We start from the raw sequence: 24,670 nt of genomic DNA, 5'->3' as shown, positions 1-24,670 counted from the left end.
ATGATAAATTTCATTGAAATCTCCAGTGACTTGGCCGATGACTATCACAGATCTCTAGTTATAAAAGCGACCAATGTAAGTTATATCCTAAATCTTTATCCGATTACAATGTGAACATGCATAAAATAATGACAATCATTTTCAGGAACTAGTATTCTAAGCATAGTGATCTTATGTCACTATGGCAAATACAGTCACAGAGGAGTGCACCACTCCGTGTCTAAACCCCCAGAGTGTCCGTTTTTTCTGGCTTTTCTCGTACTTTCCTATATTTGTTTGTATAAATGCCCTTTTGTGGGGGGGGGGGGGGGGATTTGATGGCCCCAGTTTGTGGCGAGCCGCAGCTCCAAGATAAGTCCCTGTGAACTTGTCTGCCCCATAGAAAATATTTTATTGCTTTGTTTGATTGAAGGGAGGGTCTTCCAAACCCAGCCATTTTTGATCGACCCTGAAAAATACTTGTCTCATAGCAAAAACAATAGCAACCTTTCTGTCAGTGATAAGTTTGACTTTTATCTGAAGTATGCAAATTTTCCTCCGTCCCTAACATTTAAAAATGCAGTGTATGTTGTGAATCTTGTAAGTGTGTCATTTATATTTACTTCTGCGAAATCCAAGTATTTTTTTTTAAATATGTGCTCTTTTCGTTAAAAAAAAATGAAAAAAATTATTCTTTCAAGGGTTTTTTGCTATCGAGGCCGTAGCCGCAATAAATTTTCTGTTTCATTTTCACCAGCTTAGTCGTAATTAGTTGGTGTGTATTCAACTAAAACATAGACTCACTATTATTTATTTTTTTATTTGTATACAGCCGGCGTGTGTAAACTGTGACGTGATATCCATACCAAGGATGCTTCTATGGATGATTATCAGCAATTCCAAATTAATTAGCTATAGCCAGTTTTTAATGCTTTGCCTGGATCAGCTTGAACAGTTTTTTGACGATAACTACAGGTTCAAGATATAAGTTGTTAATTCAGCTTCTTGACTGTGTCCGTATAAATTAGGTATCATTTCTACTTGTTGAAGAAACATTCTACATATCTTAGAAACATTAATTTCTACATGTTGTGCATTCTACACATCGCAATATAACAAAGCCAGAATAGTCACACACCCCTGTTAAGAAGGTTTCCTGTTACTACTTTTCTCTTACTAACACAGATGACACATGCGACACAGACGATACTGACGACAAAGACACAAACAGACAACACAGACAAAGACGAAAAAGACACAGAATACAGACGACACAGACACGAACGACACAGACAACAAAGACACAGACGAAACAGACACAGACGACACGTACACAGAAGACACACACACACGTCACTGGACCCAGGCACTCGGCACGTGGCAGGCTTTTATATATGGATTCTAATTGTCGCTTGTCTTCCCATCACAGACAATTTGAGCCTTTTCTTGATGTCATGACGTCGCCACAGGTTCTATATAGCCACCGAGGAAAAAACAAAAAATCTTTCTTAAAGTTTTGACCTGTTATATCGTTTTTGTGGCCAGAAATGTCAATTTACCAGTTTTAAGAAGAAATAGCTTTTTAGCTGATTTCCCTTGTAATCAAAGACAGCTTGAGCCCCTTCTCGATGACATGCCGTCAAATTATGTTCGATACAACCACCATGGGAAAAAATATAAATTCTTCCTTAAAGTGGTGACGTTTTTTGATCGTTTTAGTGGCCAGAAATGTCAATATGCCAGTTAACAAAAAAATACTTTGTAGCAGATTTCGAAGCCAGGCCTCGAATATTGCTTGTATATGTTTTGATTCTCCGTATGTATCTTTGTTCATCAATTTCGTTTTTGACTCTTTGTAAATTGTTGCTGACGGAAATATTATGACTGTATATATTTGTTCTTCATTTTCGTCTATCATCACTTTAGGCATTTTTTCAACACTTTTTATCTGAGCTGCTCGGATTGATCTTGTCACGTTTGATGGTCTAGGTTGTTCATTTGTCCTCTAGGCAATATGAAACCACTTAAGTGTCTTTTGTAAATAGACTGATTACACTTGGTATATTATTCTGAGCTTTGTTCCTCTTGTAATGTTGCATGTATCATAAGTATAGAAACTATACGCTCGCTCCTGGGAGGGGGGCGGACAAAATGTAATTTTTTCTCTTGAAATATACTCTTAAATATGACGTCAATCATATAATTTTTCTCGTCAACCATATGTTTCTTGGGTAATTTTGCCTACATCATGGACACTGAAAACGATATAACCACTAGTGATGTATATATGACGTATAAACTATTACCGGTACTGCAAATTTCTTTTATATTTGCCTCGTTCTTACCGGAATACCAAACTGATTAAAAAGTATTGTACGACAGATATTAATGGTGTTTTCGAAAAATTATGTGCCAAGCTAGCTACTGAAGCGCCTTATAAGCTAGGGTGTTTTCATTGCCTTACCCGTCTTTTTTCTGTGTGTGATTAATTTTGTTTCTTGTTGTTCTTTGGCTGTTTTGCTTTTGTATTTACTCCACTTAACCTCTGTTTTGTAAAGGGGGTTTATAAATAAATTATTATTATTATTATTATTATTATTATTATTATTATTATTATTATTATTATTATTATTATTATTATTATTATTATTATTATTATTATTATTATTATTATTATTATTATCTTAGTCTCCCAAGCAACACTCAAGATGTTGCAGATACACTATTCCGATAACCTCGCATCTAGTAAAGTCTTTTGACTTACCTCGATACCTAACCCAGCATAGATTAAAATTTCCATTAGGGATCATAGTTCAAAAATGTTAGACCAGAGCATAGACCAGAAATATTCCCGTAAATCAAAAGGGTTTAAATTTCAATTTTCGATTCCACTCCACCCCACCTCGCCCTTTCCTTAAGACTAATTCTGTATTCACCTGAAGGATCAATGAGAGTTGTTGTTTTTTTTTTTTTTGCATTAATTTTCACCCTTTGAGGTATCTGCCCCTCTCTAACAACAAACAATCTGAGAACCTTGCTATAGAGGTTTAAAGCTCCCATCTATAAATGTTTGAAATTGTGTATTTTTTACCAAAAAAAAATCGTGTGATGGGATGTGTGATCACTCTCCGGATATAAAAAAGGATCATATATCAAAAACGGTCCTAAGATAGGGGCTTATGGGCATCCAGCCACTTTCGAAAAAAGAATACTAGAACTTTCGATTTTTGATCGAACAGGAATCTTCGGAAGTTTCTACGGCCATTAGGAGGAGATTGGGGATGAAGAAAGGGCATCCCCCCTCCTATACGGAATAGATTCTGATCATTTTAGAGTTCAATGTTACTCTTAACTTTCATAATAATAGAGTTGATCAGAGACATTCCGTGAAATCAAAACGGACTATATATCAATTTCTTCCTCTACCCCCTTGCCCTTCCTTAAACCTAATTCTGTATTTATCTGAAGCATCAATGTTTAAGTTTCAACTTAACACCCTCAGCCGTTCCCTTTGATATTGCTGATACGCCCTTTCGATAATTATCACGCACATAGTATGTTTTAATTGTGTTTTGCATTCCTCTCCGAAGCTGTGGAGTATTTTGCCAACCCGACAGGCATAACTATTTGACCTTTATACTATTTTGAACAAGATGGCCATTTCAAATTTTGATCGAAAGTTTTTGGAGACAAGGTAGCTAAAATTGCACGGAAGGGGAACTGGCTACCCTTCAACTCTGTTAAAACATCCATCTCAACATGTCCTGAAAATTTCAACTTAATATCATCGGCCGTTCTTAAGATTTTGCCGATACGCCTTTTTGATAAACTGGATTCACATGGTGCCTTTAATTTAGTTTAAGATGCCCCTCAAAATCAAAAACTTTCACCTTAATACCCTTGGCCTTTTGGATGCACCCAGGATCAAGACTTCCCCTTTTCCTTATAATAAATCCCGCATGTAAAAAAGGATAAATTGCACAATTTACGATCCTTGCCCCGGGGCTGTGGGGGTATAGCATCCCTGGAGGCATAGCTAATAGATCTTTTGACTAGCTTGAACAAAATGACAGTTGCAATGTGTTGATCATTGTAATGATTGGGAGCATGTAAAAATGCAACGAAGGTGGAGGGTTTGCAGATTTTCCATGGGGGGATTTCCCGGGGGACGCCTAGCACCATTGAGTTATCCATATAAAGGGGGGAGAAAAAAGCTCAAACTTGATTGTATAAAAAAGAGAACATATATTTTAAAATACGAATCTAAAAAAAAAATATCCAAACAAAACATCGTATAAAAAGAAAAGAGGCTTAGAAAAATTGCTACGCGAAATATAATCTCTAGTTGATATTATCTACTATTAGAAGATAATTGACAACGAGGCTCAATATATACAAATCTGCCGCACGCCGAGTGCTAGAGCTCAGCCTTGAAGTCAGCTATATAGTTTTTCTGTCTTTTTTAAACTGGCACATCGGCATATCTGGTCACAAAAACGATCTAAAAAAGCTACAACTTTAAGGAATTATTTGTGTTTTTCACAGGGTGGTTGTATCGAACCTATGGTGACTTTATGACATCAAGAAGAGGCTCACATCTTCTGTGCTTAGCAGACAAGTGACAACGAGAATATATATACAAGCTTGCCGTGTAGCCATGCCGGGGTCCGGTGGAGAAACCGTCGGGCAGCGCTTGGCATGCAGCAGGCTTGTATATATTGATTCTCGTTGTAAGTTGCAGCCTCCAAATGAATCATCTTTGTTTGCTTCTCTTTCCTCAAGAAAATGGAGGGCGCCTCGGAGAATACATATAACGTTGAAGGTTCCCAATAGCTTCTCATTTTTATTTTTGACAAGTTCAGATTCTCGCTGTCACTTACAATTTTTGCTACCGCGTATCTTCTAACTGCATATTTCTTTGTTCTCACAGTGGCATATCTCCTAACCATATATTTCTCTGTTCTTCATTTTCATTTTTTATCCGTTCCGGCCTCTCGTTGTCGCAACAAATATTTCTTTGTTCTTCACTTTTATTTTTGACTCGTTTTATTCTTGCTGCCGTTTATCTTCTAATTGTGTATTTCTTTGTTTTTCGCTTTTGTTTTGACTCGTTGTAATTTTTGTTGACGCAAGTATTCTAACTGTATCTTTCTTTGCTCTTCATTTCTGTTTATTATTAGGCCTACTTCATACATTTTTTCACTACCTTTTACCTTGGCTGCTCGGATTGGTTTTGTCGCATTTGATGGTCTAGGCTATCCATTTGTCCTCTAGGCATTATTAAACTGCTGAAAATGGCTTTTGTAAATAGACTCATTACATTTGGTATTTTGTACTTAGCCATGTCCCTTTTGTAAGATTCCATGCGTCATAGATAAAAAAACGATATCACCCATGGGAGGGAAATGATGGAAATTTTTCTCTTGAAACGTGCTCATAAATATAAAGTCATTCATATAAAGTTTATCCCAAAATTAAAGCTCTAACGAATTTTCTGAGACTCGCTATCTATCTAGATTGTTTTTGCAGGTCTTTTAACGGATATTTCTTTGTTCTTCACTTCAAATTTTGACTCGCTGTAATTGTCGATGTCGCAAGTATTATAACCGTATATATCTTGGTTATTCATTGTACCATTATAAGCCTGCATGGCTACGCGGTAGGCTTGTATATACTGATTTTCATTGTCGCTTTTCTTCTATCCGCAGCCTCTTTTTGATGTCATGGTGTCACCTTGTGACGCCGGGGTGTGTCGATAAAACCACCCCAGGAAAAATATAAATTCTTTCTTAAAGTTGTGACCAGAAATCTTTAGATCGATGACGAGAATATTTAGGTCGTTTTGTGGCCAGAAATGTCAATATGCTAGTTTTAAGAAAAAACAACAACTATGTAGCCGATTTCAATGCCGGGCCCCGGCACGGTTATGCGGCAGGCTTGTACATATTGATTTTCATCGTCGTTTGTCTTCTAAACCCAGACAATGTGAACTTCTGCTTGATTTTTTGGCGTCACCATATGTTCGATACAACCAACTGGGAAGAACACAAATTCGTGCTTAAAGATGAGACCTTTTTAGATCATTTTGTGGCTAGAAATGTCAATATACCAGTTTTAAGGATATAGCTATGCAGCTGATTCCAAGGCCGGGCCCCGGCACTCGGCATTCAACAGTCTTGTATATATGGATTCTTGTTGTAAGAACCAACCTACAAATGAATCAACTTTGTCTACTACACCTTTGTTTTAGGGAAAATGTAGGGCTTCACAGGGCATACATATGACGTTGAAGAGCCCTAAGAACCTTTAATTAATAGTTGCGTAGTTTATAGAATCCTGGTAGGTTTTTACTTTGTTTTGCGCCATATTTTGATGGCGTCAAAGGTTATGGTAGCAATATTCTTCTAACATATTCGTTTTCACTTTTATTTTTGACTTGTTTTAACTTTCGCTGTCGATTGTCTTCTAACAACACAATTCTTTGTTCTTTACTTCCTTTTTGACACATTCTGATACTCGCTTTCTTGCTATGCCTTGTAATTCTCGCTGCCGCTTATCTTTTAACCGCATATTTTTACACTGTCCCAATTTTTTTTTATAAATACATATACAATTGTTGGTTGTTTAAAGAGGCAAAATATATTTCGATATTTATTTGTACAAATTTTTAGTAAGTTGAAGGAGGATATGCAGAATACAAGATGGTGTGGTGCGATAAAGCTGGGAAAGGAAGTTGTAGAAAGAGAAGAAACTAGTTCTATCAAGAAGGTTATCGACTACTCATCAGGGCAGCCAGTATGTAAGTACTAGTTACTACAGCAGTATTTAATAAAATCCGAGGTTTTCTGGCAAAGACAGATGCACAGACACGCAAGTAAAATGCAATTTCAGGCCACAGTTTTTTTTAATTATCCCCAAATAATTCTTGACGGGGTCACTCCTTCCTCGTGAAAATAAGTCTTATATTTAGTGCTTTTTCGTAGCTCAATGTAAAACTTAGTGTAAAAGAGCCTTCTCGTACCTCCGACTATAGGCTAAATTTTAGAGTTGAAAAACTCTGATCCAATATCTGACTAGGATTTTAGCAATGGAGTAAAATGAAACTAATCAAAAGGTCTTAGAGATAAATATAGTCTCTAATTATCTTTTATAGACAATTAGACAGAAGTAAAGTTAAAATAGGAAGCAAGAAAGAATACAAGAAAGCAAGGATAGTTGATAAAATTGAAAGTTAAGATTGGCTAATTTTCGATAAGAAAATAAGGTCTCACTATAAAGGCGTCTTTTAACCATCAAATACCAGCATAAAAATTTTGTCCCATTTATAGTCTGCTCAAAACCCTAATGACGCAAGACCAAACACAGGACTTCCTACCCCAGAAACATCAAGGTCCCTATGAATGTACGTATTCTATAAAATGTTCTTATTGTGCATATAGGAATCCTGCAAATGCGTGGTTAGTTGGGGCAGGACTGAGGGTACAGCTGTATATTAGGTATAAGGCTTGTAAAGATCGAATTCATATGCCATAATTTTTGTTAAACTTTTATAATTCAGGTTTTAGATTATAGAACAAGAAGAAAAAAGAACAGCACAAAAAATAAATAAGAATTGTAACTGAAGGTATTTTATTACGTGACAAAGTTCCCAAATTCTAAGCAAGTGTCATTATCAAGTGTCATTGTCAGTAAGAAGTCTGCATAGAATTTTAGTTATATTTCTTTTATATAAATACACTGAAAAATCCTAAGCTAACTGCAACTAAGAAAAGGCTGAATAGATGGCAAAGAGAATGAATCTCTCATCTTCATTTATATTTGGGTCTGAATAAGGGTGGTGCGGGTAAATACCTTACTTCTTGTCGCAGGAAAACGTTTTTGACATTTATTTTAAAGCTTCATTTAACCAAACTAATTTGCTTCATGTTTATAAAATTTTAGGTAATTATAAATAAGTGAACAGCCTCACCCTCAAAAGGCCCTGTCAAGATTGTGGCCTCTATTAGGTTTTCCATTGTTTTTTTTACGGCAAGTCGAGTGCCATTGCAAAGCTTTGGTGGGTTTATATTTCTTAAAAGTATTATTGGTACGCCTATTTTTAGTTGTAGCACGTGTGGTGGAAACCCTGAAAGATCTATGGAATTTAAAAATTCAGATGGATAATTAACCGCTTCATTTGGTTCCAAAACTGTGTCGACTGACTTGTAAAGGACTGCCTGGTCTCAAATCTTGGTCAAAACAATATTTTTGATTTCGTGGACGTCTATATTTTTGGGTGCGAGAATCGCTCTTTCACTTAGCCATTTATTATTTTTCTAATTTTTTAGAATATTCGGAAATACTTTTTCAATCAATTCATTTTTGGACGTCACTAAATTACAGAAATCAGCAGGTAGTTGTATACGTCCTGAAATTGAGTCTACTGGGAGCTTTCCGTTTCCAATTGTCAGCAATTGATCTGAAAATGTTTGACCAGAGTCATCGTTTTGCAATCGGACACGCATATTTGTAGTCAACTTTAATATTTTTACGTGTGCCCATAAATTAGAATTTTTCAGGCAAGCATTCATTCGTCTTCAATGGCTCTGGTGGTGCAGCCAATAGAGGAAGTTTGACTTTTCCTGAGGCGCAACACATTCCCATTGTTTCACCATTGAATTTCAAGGCCTTGCAATAGGGACAAATTTTAGACATTGTCCCGATTTGAACACATCTACTCAAGCTATAATCATCGACTGGGTTGTACCTGAATGCCAGGCGATAACTTTCAGGTTGCTCTGATTCCTCCGCACGCTTTCTTTTCTTACTTTCTCTATCAGCAGCAAGCCTGATTTCTTGCTGTTCTTGTGATTCCTCGGCACGCTTTCTTTTCTTACTTTCTCTATCAGCAGCAAGCCTGATATCTTGCTGTTCTTGTAATTCCTCGGCACGCCTTCTTTTTTCACTTTCTCTTTTAGCAGCAAGTCTTCTTCCGCGTCTCTCTCGTAGTTCCTCGGCACGCTTTCTGTTCTTTTTTTCTCTATCAGCCTCAAGCCTGTTTCCTTGCTGTTCTTTTGATTCCTCGGCACGCTTTCTGTTCTTTCTTTCTCTATCAGCTCCAAGCCTGTTTCCTTGCTGTTCTTTTGATTCCTCGGGACGCTTACTGTTCTTTCTTTCTCTATCAGCCTCAAGCCTGTTTCCTTGCTGTTCTTTTGATTCCTCGGCACGCTTTCTGTTCTTTCTTTCTCTATCAGCCTCAAGCCTGTTTCCTTGCTGTTCTTTTGATTCCTCGGCACGCTTTCTTTTCTGACTTTCTCTATCAGCAGCAAGTTTTTTGGCATAGACTCTTTGAGCATCTTCATCGGCTTTTGCCATGGTAAGTTCATCAGTCATTGTAAACTTAAACATTAATAGATTTCTACGTGAACATATGTCTTAAATATCTTGAATGACGTCACCGTCAAAGCAAAAATGACGACAACTATTTCATGACGTCAGTCAACACAGAAACATGACGTCACCTGATCCACAGACAGACACACAGACAGACAACTTATTTTTATATATATAGATAGATAAGTTGTTTGTGTACTGACGTCATGTTTGTCGACTGACGTCATTATGAGGATTGAACATTTTGCCGTCATGAAGTTGTTTGTCGACTGACGTCATGTTTGTCGACTGACGAAATTACAGACCGGGACACCGGGACACAAATGACGACCGGGACAACGGGACACAGGGAATATAAATAACGACCGGGACACTCAAAGAGAAATTACAGACCGGGACACCGGGACACAAACAACGACCGGGACACAGGGAATATAAATGACGACCGGGACACAGGGACACAACTACAACGGGGACGCCGAGGGGCACAGGGGGATATATAAATGACGACCGGGACACAGGGAATGTTCGATTAGCAATCACCATCAACAAAGCTCAAGGGCAATCGTTAGAATAATGAGTTATAGATCTGAATACGGTTTGTTCTTCCCATGGACAATTATATGTTGCATGGTCAAGAGTCGGTAAACCAAAAAAAGGAAAAAATAAAAAAGGTAAAAAACTAAAAAGAAAAAAAAGCTAAAAACTAAAAAAAAAATAAAAAAGAAACTACATCTATATATATATATATATATATATATATATATATATATATATATATATATATATATATATATATATAAGATAAGTTGTATGTGTGCATGTTTGTTTATTTGTGGGTTTGTATATGACGTCATGATTAGTATATAAGGCTTTGTATATTACGTCATTATAAGATGACACTACAGACCGGGACACCGGGACACAGGGAATATAAATGACGACCGGGAAACTCAAAGAGAAATTACAGACCGGGACACTGGGACACAAATGAAGACCGGGACACAGGGAATGTAAATGACGACCAGGATACTCAAAGAGAAATTACAGCCTGGGACACCGGGACACAAATGACGACCGGGACACAGGGAATATAAATGACGACTGGGACACAGGGACACAACTACAACGGGGACGCCGGGGGGCACAGGGGGATATATAAATGACGACGGGGACACAGGGAATGTTCGATTAGCAATCACCATCAACAAAGCTCAAGGGCAATCATTAGAATAATGAGGTATAGATCTGAATACGGATTGTTTTTCCCATGGACAATTATATGCTGCATGTTCAAGAGTCGGTAAACCTGACAATCTATTTATATGCAAAGACAATGGGACAGCGAAGAATATTGTATATTCGCAAGTTTTACGTGGTTAAAAACATATATATATCTATCTATATTCACAGGTGGGACACAACTACAATGGCGCGTAACTAATATGGCGCGTAATGACTTACGTGCGTTGGGGGCTTGGGGGGGGGAACGCGAAGCGCATCCACCAACTAGGTGTTGGGGTGGCGTGAAGCGCCACCCCAACAGCTAGTAGTATCATATATTTTTTGTTCTTTAAATGAGAAAGAATGCAGATTTGTTTTTTCAATTTAATAATCTAAATCATAATGAGCCGAATGGTGCACGTCCTGCCCATGACCCATCAAAATGTTACCATGCCCCATCGGTGGGGCGTGTACCCCACGTTGGGGATTACGGGTCAATATTAACAATAATTACCTTTTCCCTCAACCCGAAATTCTTTAGTAAAGATACTGTTTACAACTTATTCAACAAAACCTGTTAGCAGTACCCCTTCAACAAATTCTATGAGAGTCCTGTCGTGATGTACTATTGAGTTACTAACGTCTTTTTTCGTATCATTCCAAGAATATGCAAACCATTTTCCAATTATTTCGCGAATTTCAAGAATTATGCGTCATCTGGTATTGTGTAATCATTCATGTTCTCGTTAGAACAACGCAGTGATTACAAGTGGGCCCATTTCCGAGAATTTCTTGGCAGATTTCCGAGAATTTCAAGTATGATGCATTATCTGGTATTGTGTAATCATTCATGTTGTCAGTGAAACAATACAATACGTTCGGTGACAGCCCTCGCATCTGGTTCTTTGAGAAAAAACTGAGCCAAAGACATTTTTAGCTTCTAAGCAGTTTTCCACTCATTTTATGAAATTTGCGTCTGATGATTAAATTGAACGTGAGACCCATTGTTTCCTATGGCAAAAGAACGACACGTTACTCGATAGAGCTAAGAAGTCATTGATGATATATGCTCTTAGAAATACATTTTAGGCAATCAATGTTTTGTTTCTGGGACGCTGGGCAACTGATGTTAAGCGTCAATGTTGTAACAAGTTAATAGCGCAATCGATTTCTCAATTAGAGTTGGATTTTTGGTAATGAGTTTGGGTCCTATATTCTTATCCTGAGCTTCTTGTCCTCCTCCAGGGCCCTGAATCCCCCTGAAGGGCCCAGAATCTCCCTCCAGGGCCTTATGTCCCACTCCAGGGATCCGAGTCCCCCAGGTCCCCATTCAGGCCCCCTTGTACCCCTCCAGGGCCCCGTTGCCCCTCCTTCAGTTTCTGTCCCCCCACCCCAATTTTTTAACTGAAATTTTTTGGACTATTTTTTTCCATGTATTGAAATTACATGTACGTTCTTTGATTAGTATAAAATTGTTTTAACAGCTAAAAAAATCGCTTTGTGTTGCCATTTCATGGAAACTCGTCCCGTTTTTATGGCACTTGGTATTAATCAAGTGACATATAGCTATCGCAAATTTTATCAGTCTGTCCGTCGGTCTGTCTGTCTGTCGCGGTTTTTCTAGTCAAGGCACTTCCAGATAGGCTAGGACGATGAAATTTGGCATGCGTATCAGGGACCAGACCAGATTAAATTAGGAAAATTCGTTTTCCCGACTCAATCGTCTGCGGAGGGGAGTGGGGGACGCTTAATTAGGAAAAATTAGAAAAATAAGATACTTTTAACTTACGAACGGGTGATCGAATCTTAATGAAATTTGATATTTAGAAGGATATTGTATCTCAAAGTCCTTTGAATTCCAACTAGACCCGGTGACATTGAGGGGAGTTGGAGGGGAAACCCAAGATCTTGGAAAACGCTTAGAGTGGAGGGATCGGGATGAAACTTGGTGGAAAACATAGCACAAGTCCTAGATACGTGATTGACATAATTGGAATGGATCCGCTCTCTTTGAGGGAGTTGGGGGGAGGGTTAATTCAGAAAGTTAGAAAAAATGAGGTATTTTTAATTTACTAAGGAGTGATAAGATCTTAACGAAATTTCATATACAGAAGGATCTCGTCACTCAAATCTCTTATTAGAAATCTCGACCGGATCCAATGTCATTGGAGGAGTTGGGGGTGGGATTGGAAATCTTGAAAAAGGCTTAGAGTGGAAAGATATTAATAAAACTTGGTGGGAAGAATAAGCACAAGTTCAATATACGTGACTGACAAACCAGACCGAATCCGCTCTCTTTGGGGGAGTTGGGGGGGCGGGATATTCGTAAAAATTAGAAAAAATGAGGTATTTGTAACTTACGACGGTTAATCAAATCTTAATGTAATTTGATATTTAGAAGGATCTTGTGCTTCAGAGCTCTCATTTTAAATAATGTGAAAAAAACTTCGTTTTCTTAAAGAGTTAAAGAGGCTGCGTCCCAAAGTCGAACCTTAAAACGTACAGGAATTAGAAGAGGCAGTTGGGTGGCTGCCGCCCCCCAAACCCCCAGCTTTTAAAGACTCTTTTGTACAGGTTTTTTTGGGGGGGGGGGACTTCATTGTTACTAATTACTAGTTTCGGCGCAATGGTTCTCCTGTCCTCTTGTGTTTAACATTTTTCGAAGTTATTCCATTATTCATTCATTTCAATTTTTTGTTAATTAAAAGAGGGCCTTTCCGAAGCCAAGAGCTGGGGGTTAGCAAAAAACAAAAAACCTGTACAAAAGAGTCTTTAAAAGCTGGGGGTTTGGGGGGCGGCAGCCCCCCAACTGCCTCTTCTAATTCCTGTACGTTTTAAGGTTCGACTTTGGGACGCAGCCTCTTTAACTCTTTAAGAAAACGAAGTTTTTTTCACATTATTTCTGTACGTTTTTCTACAATCCATGGTGGATGTAATTTAATAATTCCTGTACTCCTCGTACAGGAATTAGGAGAGGAACTTGGGTGGCTGCCGCCCCCCCCCCCGCTTTTAAATCATTGTATAAAATAGAAAAAAATAGATAGAATGACCGAAATGTTTCTTTTGCTCATAAGAAGCTAATATTCTGTTATCTCTCAAATGATAAGCTGTCCAGGTGTTATCAAAATTTTTTTGATGTTGTGATAAAAAACCGCCCGTAAGGGACTTGAACCCTTGACCCAAGGATTAAAAGTCTCACGCTCTACCAACTGAGCTAATAACTTGCATGTGTGTAAATATAACTTCTCAATAGCTTTTAACAATTTCAAATTAACATGGGCTCTTATGGAGAGAAATCCGTTAATTAAATAGCTAATGGGTGGTTTCTGGAAAACAGGGAAGGAGTTATCAGATCAAGCTGAAATTTCGCGGATAAGCTCCTGGGCCGTATGGGACCTTAACTTGTGAATTTCAGCCCGATCGGACAACGTTAAAAGGGGTGGGTGGGGGGGGGGGGTTGGAGGGTCGAAATTTTCGGGGGGTTAAGATTTTCCTACGAAACTTTCATGGGCACTTACTCGGAGAATTCCGCATCGAATGAGTCTTCGTACACCCAGATCCGATGTCGGATGTGACCTGTAGGCGTCTAGAAAAAAAAGTAAATGAATTTTAAGTGGCTATGCGTGGTTTCTGGAAAACAGGGAAGGAGTTATCGGATCAATCTGAAATTTCGCGGATAAGCTCCTGGGCCCTAGGGGACCTTAACTTGTGAATTTCAGCCCGATCGGACAACGTTAAAGGGGGGCTTGGGTTGACAGGTCGAAACTTTCGGCCAGATTTTCCCCATGAAGAAAAAGTTGGAGGGGGATGAAATTTTGCAGGTTTCTTAGTTGGAGCTCGGGCTACGAAATGCATCCCTCCCCATCCGTCTGCGACCACTGGAACCGAAGATCGCTTAACATTGTCGTGTGTCGCCTCTTTATAGAGGCACGAGTGTGCCTCCTTGATCACGACCAGATCCAATGACATTGGGCGGAGTTTAAGGAGGGAAGTATGAAAATTGAGATATCTCTATCTTACGAATGAGTAATCGGATCTTAATGAAAATTTATATACAGAAAGATCTTATGTCTCAGATGCTCTATTTTCAATTCGAATCGGATCCGAGGACATAGGGGGTTGGAGGGGGAAACAGAACTCTTGGAAATCGGAAATCTTGGAAAACGATTAGAGTAGAGAGATCGGAATTAAACTTGATGAGAAGAATAAGCACAAGTTCTACATACATGATTGACATAATTGGAATGGATATACTCTCTTTAAGGGAGTTGGAAGGGGTATTAATTCGGAAAAATTAGAAAAATTGAGGTATTTTTAACTGAAGAACGGGTGACCAGATCTTAATGAAATGTAATATTTAGAAAGAACTGATGGTTCAGAGCTCTTATTTTAAATCTAGACCAGATTTGGTGACATTGGGGAGTTGGAGTAGGAAATCGAAAATCTTGGAAATCGCTTAGAGTGGAGAGATCTTGATGAAACTCGGTGGGTAGAATAAACAAATGTTGTAGATACGTAATTGAAGTAACCGGACTGGATCCGCTCTCTTTGGGGTATTTAGGGGGGTCTAGTGCTTTGGCGAGTCTGGTGCTTCTGGATGTGCTAGGACGATGAAAATTGGTAGGCGTGTCAGGGACCTGTACAAATTGACTTGATAAAGTCGTTTTCTTTGATTTGACCATCTGGGGTGGGGGCTGAAAGGAGAGAAAAAATTTAAAAATTAGGTATTTTTAACTTACGAGTGGGTGATTGGATCTTAATGAATTTTGATATTTAGAAAGACCTTGTGTCTCAGAAATCTTATTTTAAAATCCCGACCGGCATTAAGCCTCTGATTTTCCCTTCAATCTGTTGATTCTTAGAATTTTGTTACAGCTCATGCCATATGAGCTCATGGCTCTTGGTTCTTCCGACCTCGTCACAAGTGCCATATGAGCTCTTAGCTCTTGTTTTTTAAGGATTCGGCCTTATTCTTACATGCGTTCAAAAATGGTTTTGTAAAGTCATTGATTTGAATAAAATTGTTTTAACGGCTAAAAAAATAAAGTTGTTTATAAGGGTATTTCATGCACAATCACCCCGTTTTTTAAGGAACCGTCCTTTGTCTTATATGTTGTAAAAAATGTTTAGTACTTTCTTAGAATCGTATAAAAAAATTTGTTTACATCTAGATAAGCAATAGTGGTTGGTGTGGGCATTTCAATGCAAAGTCGGCCCGTTTTTTAAGAATTCAGTTTTTTAAGAATAAGTCCCTAAAAGATTCTTCAAATGGGAAAGCCTACTGATGGGAAACCTTCATATTCTACGGTTGTGGGTACCTGCCCAAGTGTACACTAAATTAAAGAAAATAAGTCGTTTAAAGGTATTTCGAACGGAAGAAAACTTCCTTTGTACCCCTAGTAGATAGTACCCAATACTTTTTTGGGAACACGGTTTAATGACTTTTTGAAAACTTTTTTTATTTAAACTATTGCTTAATTTGAAGGAGTTCTGTCAATTTTAAGTTTGTTGGGTTTTGATTTAGTGTTTGAGACCATGTTATTTAAATTGACATTTTAACAAGGAGTTCTTTCAATTTTAAATTTGCTTGGTTTTGACTAAGAGTTTCACTACATTTAATTAAATTTGAAATCTAATAATATGACATTACTAGTCAAGTTTTACAAACAAGAGTGATTCTTCCCTTCTAATTTTGATCTCTGTATACACATAGAATCTTTCGGTTTACCCCTGCTCCCTCCCTCAATTTGGAATCGGAGGTCCAATTGACATCCAACACTCTTTGGTAGTTTCAATTCAATATCCCAAGCAGTTCATGGGAATTGGCGTGCGTAAATAGCGTCTTTTGACTTACGTAGCTACAATTGTCGTTTCCATAGAATACCCTTAGCAAAATTTGGATATCTTGGCCTCGCGAAAAATACCTAGAACCTTATAACTGACGAGACTACCAAGATCAATAATAATCACTTTTTATGCTACTAAACAAACAGTAACAGCATTATCAAATGAGATTAAAGAGCAATATTATACCCCAAAACGAGTGGAATTTATGTTATACAAAAGGAGGTTAACCCCCTCCTTAGGCCACCCACATTTTAAGTCCTAAAACTCCGGAGAGAGCTCATTCAATGGGAAATTGAGACTTCTAGTACCATTTTTTAAAATTCTTAAGTGATTGGAGAGTAACCAGCCACGGTTTTGAAATCTTTTTTTTATATCCGGTCCTGGTTCTTCTGTAAAATCTTCTAATCAGATCGAAACTTATATAAAACATTGAGCTTAGCGGACTCTAATGCAGAAGGAAAATAAATTACTTCTTTTCAAAATGCAGCCCATAAAAGGGCTGGAAAAGTACCAAAAACTTTTCCACCCTTTGGAAATGGAAGGGGTTATCTTATAAACCTGGAAATCGGTTCATTAGATTAGAAATTTAAAGTCATTTGGTCCTTTGTAAAGGTCGAAAGCTACTGGAAGACAATCTGCCTCCCTCTCGGCTCCTTTCCTTCTCGGCTCTACTCTGACCCTTGTGGCATCGAATTACAATTTGAGATGTCTGTTTTGTTCAAAAACTTTGAAATGTCTATCAAGATTGCCTTCCGGTTGATATCACCCCAACAGCCCTAGTGTTAACCTTTATTTTACCCTCTTGTGATACCTCATACCCCAAAAAGAAAACAGAAAAAGAATGAACAAAATAAAAAATGTAATAATAAATACTATAGGTTATTCTACACCACATATTCTACCCCACCACCCATTTGGCACTGTACACAAATATGTATAAAATTTTAATAAATGTTGTTTTAATCTTAAACATGTTGGAAATGCATTTGTCGTAGATATGAACATTTGAGTTTTCCAGTAATTAAAATGATTAAATATTAAATATTCAGTTCGTTTTCATTAACTTTTTTCAATCATCTTTATTATTATAATGATTTGTTTTTATTCTTATTATAAATTTTTGGGAAGGGAGAAGGGGGTAGTAGCCAAACGACTGTTTGTAGTAGGCCTGACTTTGCTCGTCTTAAATTTGACTTAAAAATTGAATTAAATTTTTATTCGTTTTTAAGATTGGTTAAGATTTAAGATGGTTTTTAGTATCTGATATCTATGCGTTTTATATGATCATTTTAATATCTGTTTATATCATATTGTTAATATAATTAATGTTAACTAATATTAATATAATTATATTATTAGTATATACTATTAATATATGTTTATGTTATGTTTTTGAGTAATATATTATTTAATATATGTTCGTTTTCGTTTTCATTTATCCTTTGATAGTAGTTTCTGGTCGTCCTGTGTTTGAATTAAATAAAAAAAAAAAACAAGTTTTTTTAACGGAAAGTAAGGAGCGGAATCAAAACTTAAAACGAACAGAAATTACTTCGCATATGAAAGGGGCTGCTTCCTCATCAACGCCCCGCTCTTTACGCTAAAGTTTGACTCCTTCTCTTAACTCTACTTTTTAATACAGTAAAAAAATTTAGCGTAAAGAGCGGGGCGTTGATAAGGAAGCACACCTACAGTTCGTTACCACGAACTGTCTGACTAATATATGAATTTTTTTCTGTTGGTGTTAAGGTTGACATAACTCTTTAGTTTCTTTGAAAAAGTTTTTTCGAAGTTTTTTTTTATTAATTGCTTCAGACATTAGGTAACGAAAAGATTGATCAGGTTGGGAGCTTCAGTTACCTTGGTAGTATTATTAGTAAAGATGGTGGGAGCAGTGAAGACGTTAAAAGTAGAATAGCTAAGACTCGGGGTGTTTTTTCACAGTTAAAAAAGTTTTGGAAGAATAGAAAGATAAGTCTGCAAACCAAGATTAGAATACTGGAAGCTACAGTGACGACAGTGGTCAAATATGGCTCTGAAGCATGGGCACTCCGAAAACAGATGAAAATTTACTAGATGTTTTCCAGAGAAATTGCGTATGGATTGTTCTGGGTACCCGGCTGACTGACCGTATTTCAAACAGTAGGTTGTACGAAAAATGTGGTTCAATTCCCCTTTCTAGGGCTATAATGAAAGAAAGGTTGAGATGGCTAGGCCACGTTCTACGGACGAAGGATGACAGATTACCGAAGATTGTCCTTTTGGCCAACCGTCTGGGGCTACACGGAAAGCAGGTTGTCCTTGTCTGGGTTGGGAGGATGTCATAAATAAAGATTTAAAGGAAATGGGAACTTCCTGGGAGGGTGTAAATAGGGAGGCTTTAAATAGATTAGGTTGGAGGAGGAGCGTGCGTAGCTGTGCTGGCCTCAGGCGGCTTGGCGCTGCAGTGAGTTATTAGTAGTTGTAGTAGTAGTAATTGCTTCAAATATTACATTGTAAAAGTAAAAAGGGCCTTGAATCCATAGTGTAAGTCTGAGTTGTAGTTTGATTTGAATAAAATGTTGAATTATACCTTGATATACTTTTCAGGGGGAGGGGAGAGGGACTTTTTAAATTTCGTTTTCCAAAAAGAAACATATGACACGTTCAGAGTAAAATGTTCCAATGTTTAAGAATTAATTATTTTTTTAGTGCCTTTAGAATGAACTGGCTTAATGTTAATTAATCTTTATTTTATTTGCTACAGGTTGATTTAGTTGAAATGAATTGAGATATGGTATCATGCGGTTAAAATATGGTTAGACCTTGAACAAATTACAACAATATGATTTTAACACCATTCAATAGAGACAAATTCGCATACATATCCAAAATCGGCATCACTACTCACGGGGGAAATCGGTCAAATTTGCCCTTAAAGTAAGAAGGAGCAGGCAAAAGGCTAAACAATTTATTTTGTGATACTACTTTTCGTTATTACTTAGAATGGAATGTCTTCTATGAGGCTATTTAGGTCTTAGAAAACTAAAACGAAGGTATAAAGGGTCCATCACCAGTATCACACCCGTATTTATTCAAATTCCCCCTTAGAGTTAAAAGTAAAAGGGGTTAAATATGAAAACCAACGAAATATCCTATTTTAGTGTGCAAAGAGTCCTTTCTAGGTTTTTTTTATCGTAGATAACAAAAAAGAAAAAGAAAAAAAGACTTAGAACGTAAAAAACAGCCTCAATTGCAGTATTACGGAATATAAGTTATTTGTGTCTCTGTAGAATCGGCTACCTTTTGCTGAAACCTTAAGTGGTGAAAAGGTTTTTTTTTTATAATTGAATCAACGGAACTAAGGCATAGAAAAAAACTTAATCGATTGCCCTGCTCAGACATACGCCCTGCTGCTTCAAGATATACGAAATATGGCTCAATTAATAATGTTGCAACGTCGATATAGATGAGGGAATGAACTAGATAACTTCGGTATTAATTATTTTCACTTTGTCAAACATAAAAAGAGATAACTTTCAAAAATAGTTGGCAACAAAGGCAGTTTCATCGTCTTCAGGCTCCATGGCATTCTGGCAGGAGATCCACCTAAAGGATTTGCTAATTCTTCTTGCATGAGTATCTTTCTGAGTCACAGCTATTTAGCTTAGAGGAGCAATTCACAGCTTTTCAGAGGCTGCAATGGAGCTGGAGAAAAATCAATCATCGTTGGAACTAAGACTGTCTCTTCCCACCTAAATCCCTACTGAAGAGTATCGATACTGCTATTTTCACTCCAATCTTCGGACCCGATGACAGATACGTAGCGAGTGAAACTTTGCAAATACATGTGTGGAATGCAAATCTCGAGTATGCACAAATTTTGAGGATGTTGAGACCTTCTTATGGAAGATACGATAGCGAGTTGAGTTTAGGCCTTTACCACTCTTGTATTCATAGATGGATAGCAAAGCACGTTCTCGAGCAATAGCCATTTCTTCCTTTGTGCTCGCCTTCAGGAAAACTTGATAATTTCTTCGGAGCGCCTTGATTTCTTTCAATATACTTATACCCTTTCCTTTTCCTACATCAAGTATATGGGAAGTGGTGTCGCAACCAAGTAGTGCATGAAGCCAGTTTTCATCATGTGTATGTCCCGCGCAGCATTTATACCGCCTTGTTTTGCTTCTGGAAAATAATATATCTTGTTGGAAACGCAATTGGCATGAAAAAATAACAAACGAGCAAGTCGGTATCATCACCAATTAGCATAGTAGGAAGAATACTACGCTTCTCAACAGAAGTTTTAACAATCTTCACATCCGTTTTGCCTTCTCCATGAATAGCTTTTATTTCCTTTTCACATAAGCTTTCAGCGAGCATGCATATGAACCTCGCCTCATTTTATTTTTAAAATTGGTCCTTGGGCCTTTGAAGATATGTATCTGCAGTAAACAGTATCTCTCTTCCATTAAACTTTACATGTTTGCTTTGTACCTGGTCTTTTGTTGCAAGTACTCCATAACATCCTTCAAAAACCAGTGTAGGGTGAGGGTACCACATTTTGATAACAGCCGACATTGGCCGAATATCATTGAAAAGCTACTTTCAATGTTCCACTGAAGTCTATGAAGAAGAGCTTCTCCCTCCAAAACGTGAAGATGGGGTCCTAGTAGTTCTCTTTTATTTGAGCACAAGTTATCTACGTCTACAAGCTTCAAATAAAGCTTTGCAAGATCAGGCTTGATTTGACTTTTCAAGTATTTCTATGACGAGTAGTGTGTCTTCCTGGTCACTATTTTGCCTTGAGAACCCCATCTCCTTGTGTTGTTCGCTAGTCCAATATTTCTTTCTTGTAAGTTCCTGCCTGAGATAGTTTACTTCAGTACAAGCAGGACGGTACATAACCCAAAGATTTAGCTGAAATTATGTCATTCTGACTCCACTAGTAAGGCCTCCGGATGTTTTATCAATCCTCATGAATTCCTTTTCTATAACCAAATCAGATGACAACCCAGCCCATTGCCTTTCTAAGCGCTTTATCAAATGAAGGCCATCATTGCAAAAAGATCTGTAAATTTCTGGGTAACAAAGGAATGGCTTGTCCACTTTTGAAGGAAGATTCTTGCAGTCTTTAATTACTGGTTATGGCCTACTGCTGCGAGGCAGAGAAGCATGCTTTTTACCACGTGCTGATATTCTTCCCACAGAACGAACCTATCGGTCCTTAGGAACCTCTGAATTATGCCAACCATATTGAGGTACTGCATCCAAAGCTTGACTGTTCTGTTTCCGTCGACTGAAAGTTTTTCCTTCTGCTTGTCAAATACAAGTTCAAGATGTTTTAATACTTGATCTGCACAGACATCTTCCAAGCTTAGCTATCGTCGATTAGTCATTAGCTTGCAATTGATTTATTGTTATAAACTGCTTTCTCCGTCAATATTTGAGGTACTGTTTGTTAGCATAAGTGATTCTAAGGACTTCTTTCAGGCTTGATCCTTGCTAGATATTTCCTATGCAACAGAGAAATTTCATAAGAAGATGGGACCCTTCTAGTTTCAAAGCAATCTTTTTTCAAGACAAACAAACATTACATAGTTTCAGGACAAACATGAAGCTGGTGATACTTGCTAAATTTATTCGAAAGTATTTTAGATATTCATTTCCGTTTTTTATGAAACCAATACCTCCAAACAGTTATTTCTTCCAACAAATTTTCATGATTTGTATTCTTTTTGCCCTCCTCCCTTGCACTTTCAGGACAGACTTAACAAGCATGGCAACAATATCTCTTACCAGTTACCAATCCCAGTACTCACAGAAAAGTTTTTGTGTGTGTGTGTATCTCTCTGTGTGTGTGTGGGTTAATTATACGATTTCTGTTTTTTTGTTTTTGCCACTCAATAGTTTCAGTTTTTGTTGGTTTTAAGTCTTTTCTTTCTGTTTTATGTTATCTATGATCAAGAAAACCCTAGAAAGGACACCTCTTCTCGCTAAAATAAGATATATCCTTATTTTTCGGAGATAACCCCTCTCACTTAGAACACTGAAGAGAAATTTCAAAAAATATCCTTGTTATACTGATGAAAGATGATTTTTACATCAGTTTCTTAATCTACGAACCCAATAACCCCATAGAAGACATCCTTTTTCATTATTTATCGGATAATGAACATCTAGGCTTTTGCCCCCTCATCCGCCCTTTAAGGGTGAATTTGATCCATTTTGCCTATTAGTAGCGATGCCGATTTTGGAATTGATAATAAGCATGATTTTCTATATAAAAACAATTTTCTATATAAAAACAATTTTTGTTACAATTTGTTCGAGATCTACCCTTTTTTGTTATATCTTTATTTTACTTGTGATTAAATATAGAACTTACAAATCTAGTAATGTTTTTCTGCATTCGACAAGTTTCAGTAGGCCCTAACAACTTTAAGCTTATAGACTGATAAGGAATTGAAGGAATGAAGTGTTGTATTTAGGAATGGAATCAGTGTATTTAGGGACTTTTCTCATTGTTTTTCCCTTTTTCAGTTTTTTACTCTTAATTTAAAAAACATATTTTTGTTCATTTTCTACCAGCAAAATTAATAACGTTATCCAGCAACTAAAGAGGACCGAAAACAACTGCCTGTGCCAGAAGAAACAGCCTTGAAATCTTGTCTCAAGTCCGATTTATTTTTATTTTTTTTAGTACTTGTGTCATCATATGCCTTTCGGTTGTTTTGCATCTTCTCATCAATGCAATAAATGCGCCAAATAAAGTTAAAACTAGACATTAGGGTATGCACATAATAAGAAAAGAACCATTGGTTCCTTTTCATTTAGTCAAGATGCTAATTGCGTTGAAGATAGGTTTTCTTTAATGACGCCATCTTGCTACTACTTACAAAATTGAAATAATTAATTGAAACTATTGTTTCAACAGTTATTTTCTTGATAATAGCCTATCACTAATTTGATGCTGATCAAAGCTAAACCTTTATCTTAAAGAGCAATAAGCTAGGCTAATTGAACGTAGCTTAAACTTGTTATTGCAAGTAATACTTTTTTTTTCGTAGTTGATGATTTAACTTAACATGTGAACAAAAAAAGAATGGATTTTGTTGCTTCCTTTTCCTTTATTACCTAGATAATATCAACGGTTTGGTTTTCTTCTTAATTAAAAACGCTCGAGAAAGAGGTGTACTTTAGTTAAGATATTCTCGATTCCTTATGTTAAACCTATTAACTTTAATGAATTTACTTTTCATTCTTTATTTAAAAACAATGGTGTCGCTGTTGAAGACAATTACATTATTATATAATCGGAAGAACAAGGTTTATAAAGGTGGAACATGGGACATGGCTTTATCGACTATCTTAAATAATTGCACTTATTTAGTAAAACATTGAAAGAGGGATTTATAAACTAGTTCTTGTTCTTAGGCTCTAGTTTTCCAGGATTGTTCTATTCGTGTTTAAGACTGCTCTTCAAAAACAAATCAACAAAACAAAACAAAAAATATCATACATGTGTGAATCTTTAGAGAAAGACAACGAAAAAATGTTAAGAATGCCTCTAATTATATATATAAAAAAAATCCTGGAGTCTGACAACTTGAAAGAAAAGATAAATATATCAGTGTATTTCAAAACCAGGTCCATGTACACAAAAAATAAATGTTTACAAAACAAGGCAATCACTAACAAAACAAATCAAAATGAGAAATACCCAATAGTAGTGAAGTGCTATTGATTTGTACCGTATCTTTTTCTAACGAAGAGATATATGTATGTACGTAAAAAACAAACAAAACAGAAAAAAAACAATGAGGAATAGACCAATAAATTTCAAAGAAACAAAAGCTAATAGCTCATATGGCACTTGTGACGAGGTCGGAAGAGCCAAGAGCTTATACGGCATGAGCTCTAGCAAAATTCTAAGAGTCAATAGATTGATTTAATAGGAAAATCATAGGCTTAATGCCGGTTGGGATTTAAAATAAGAGCTCTGAGACATGAGTCCTTCTAAATATAAAAATTCATTAAGATCCGATTACCCATTCATAAGTTAAAAATAGCTCATTTTTTCTAATTTTTCCTCTCCCTTCAGCATCCCAGATGGTCGAATCGAGGAAAACGATTTTATAAAGTCAATTTGTTCAGGTCCCTGACACGCCTACCAATTTTCATCGTCCTAGCACGTCTTAAACAACCGAACTCGCTAAAGCACTGGACCCCCCTAGCTCCTCCAAAGAGAGCGGATCTAGCCCGGTTA

The 24,670-nt window shown here is 37.0% G+C and overlaps 1 protein-coding gene across 1 annotated transcript in view; it reads left to right on the top strand.

Annotated features, from left to right (window-relative positions):
- The window catches only part of LOC136029163 (uncharacterized), a 902,097-nt gene that overhangs the window by 27,940 nt on the left and 849,487 nt on the right, over nucleotides 1-24,670 (top strand). Inside the window, exon 2 of the mRNA XM_065707268.1 lies at nucleotides 6,651-6,778. Coding sequence (XP_065563340.1) covers nucleotides 6,651-6,778 — 128 coding nt within the window. The remainder of the gene's footprint in view (nucleotides 1-6,650; nucleotides 6,779-24,670) is intronic.

This window comes from Artemia franciscana, chromosome 1, assembly GCF_032884065.1.
Source record: "Artemia franciscana chromosome 1, ASM3288406v1, whole genome shotgun sequence".
Lineage (NCBI taxonomy): Eukaryota > Metazoa > Arthropoda > Branchiopoda > Anostraca > Artemiidae > Artemia > Artemia franciscana.
The sequence above is the reverse complement of the archived record's forward strand: the minus strand, read 5'-3'. Positions and strand labels throughout refer to the sequence as shown.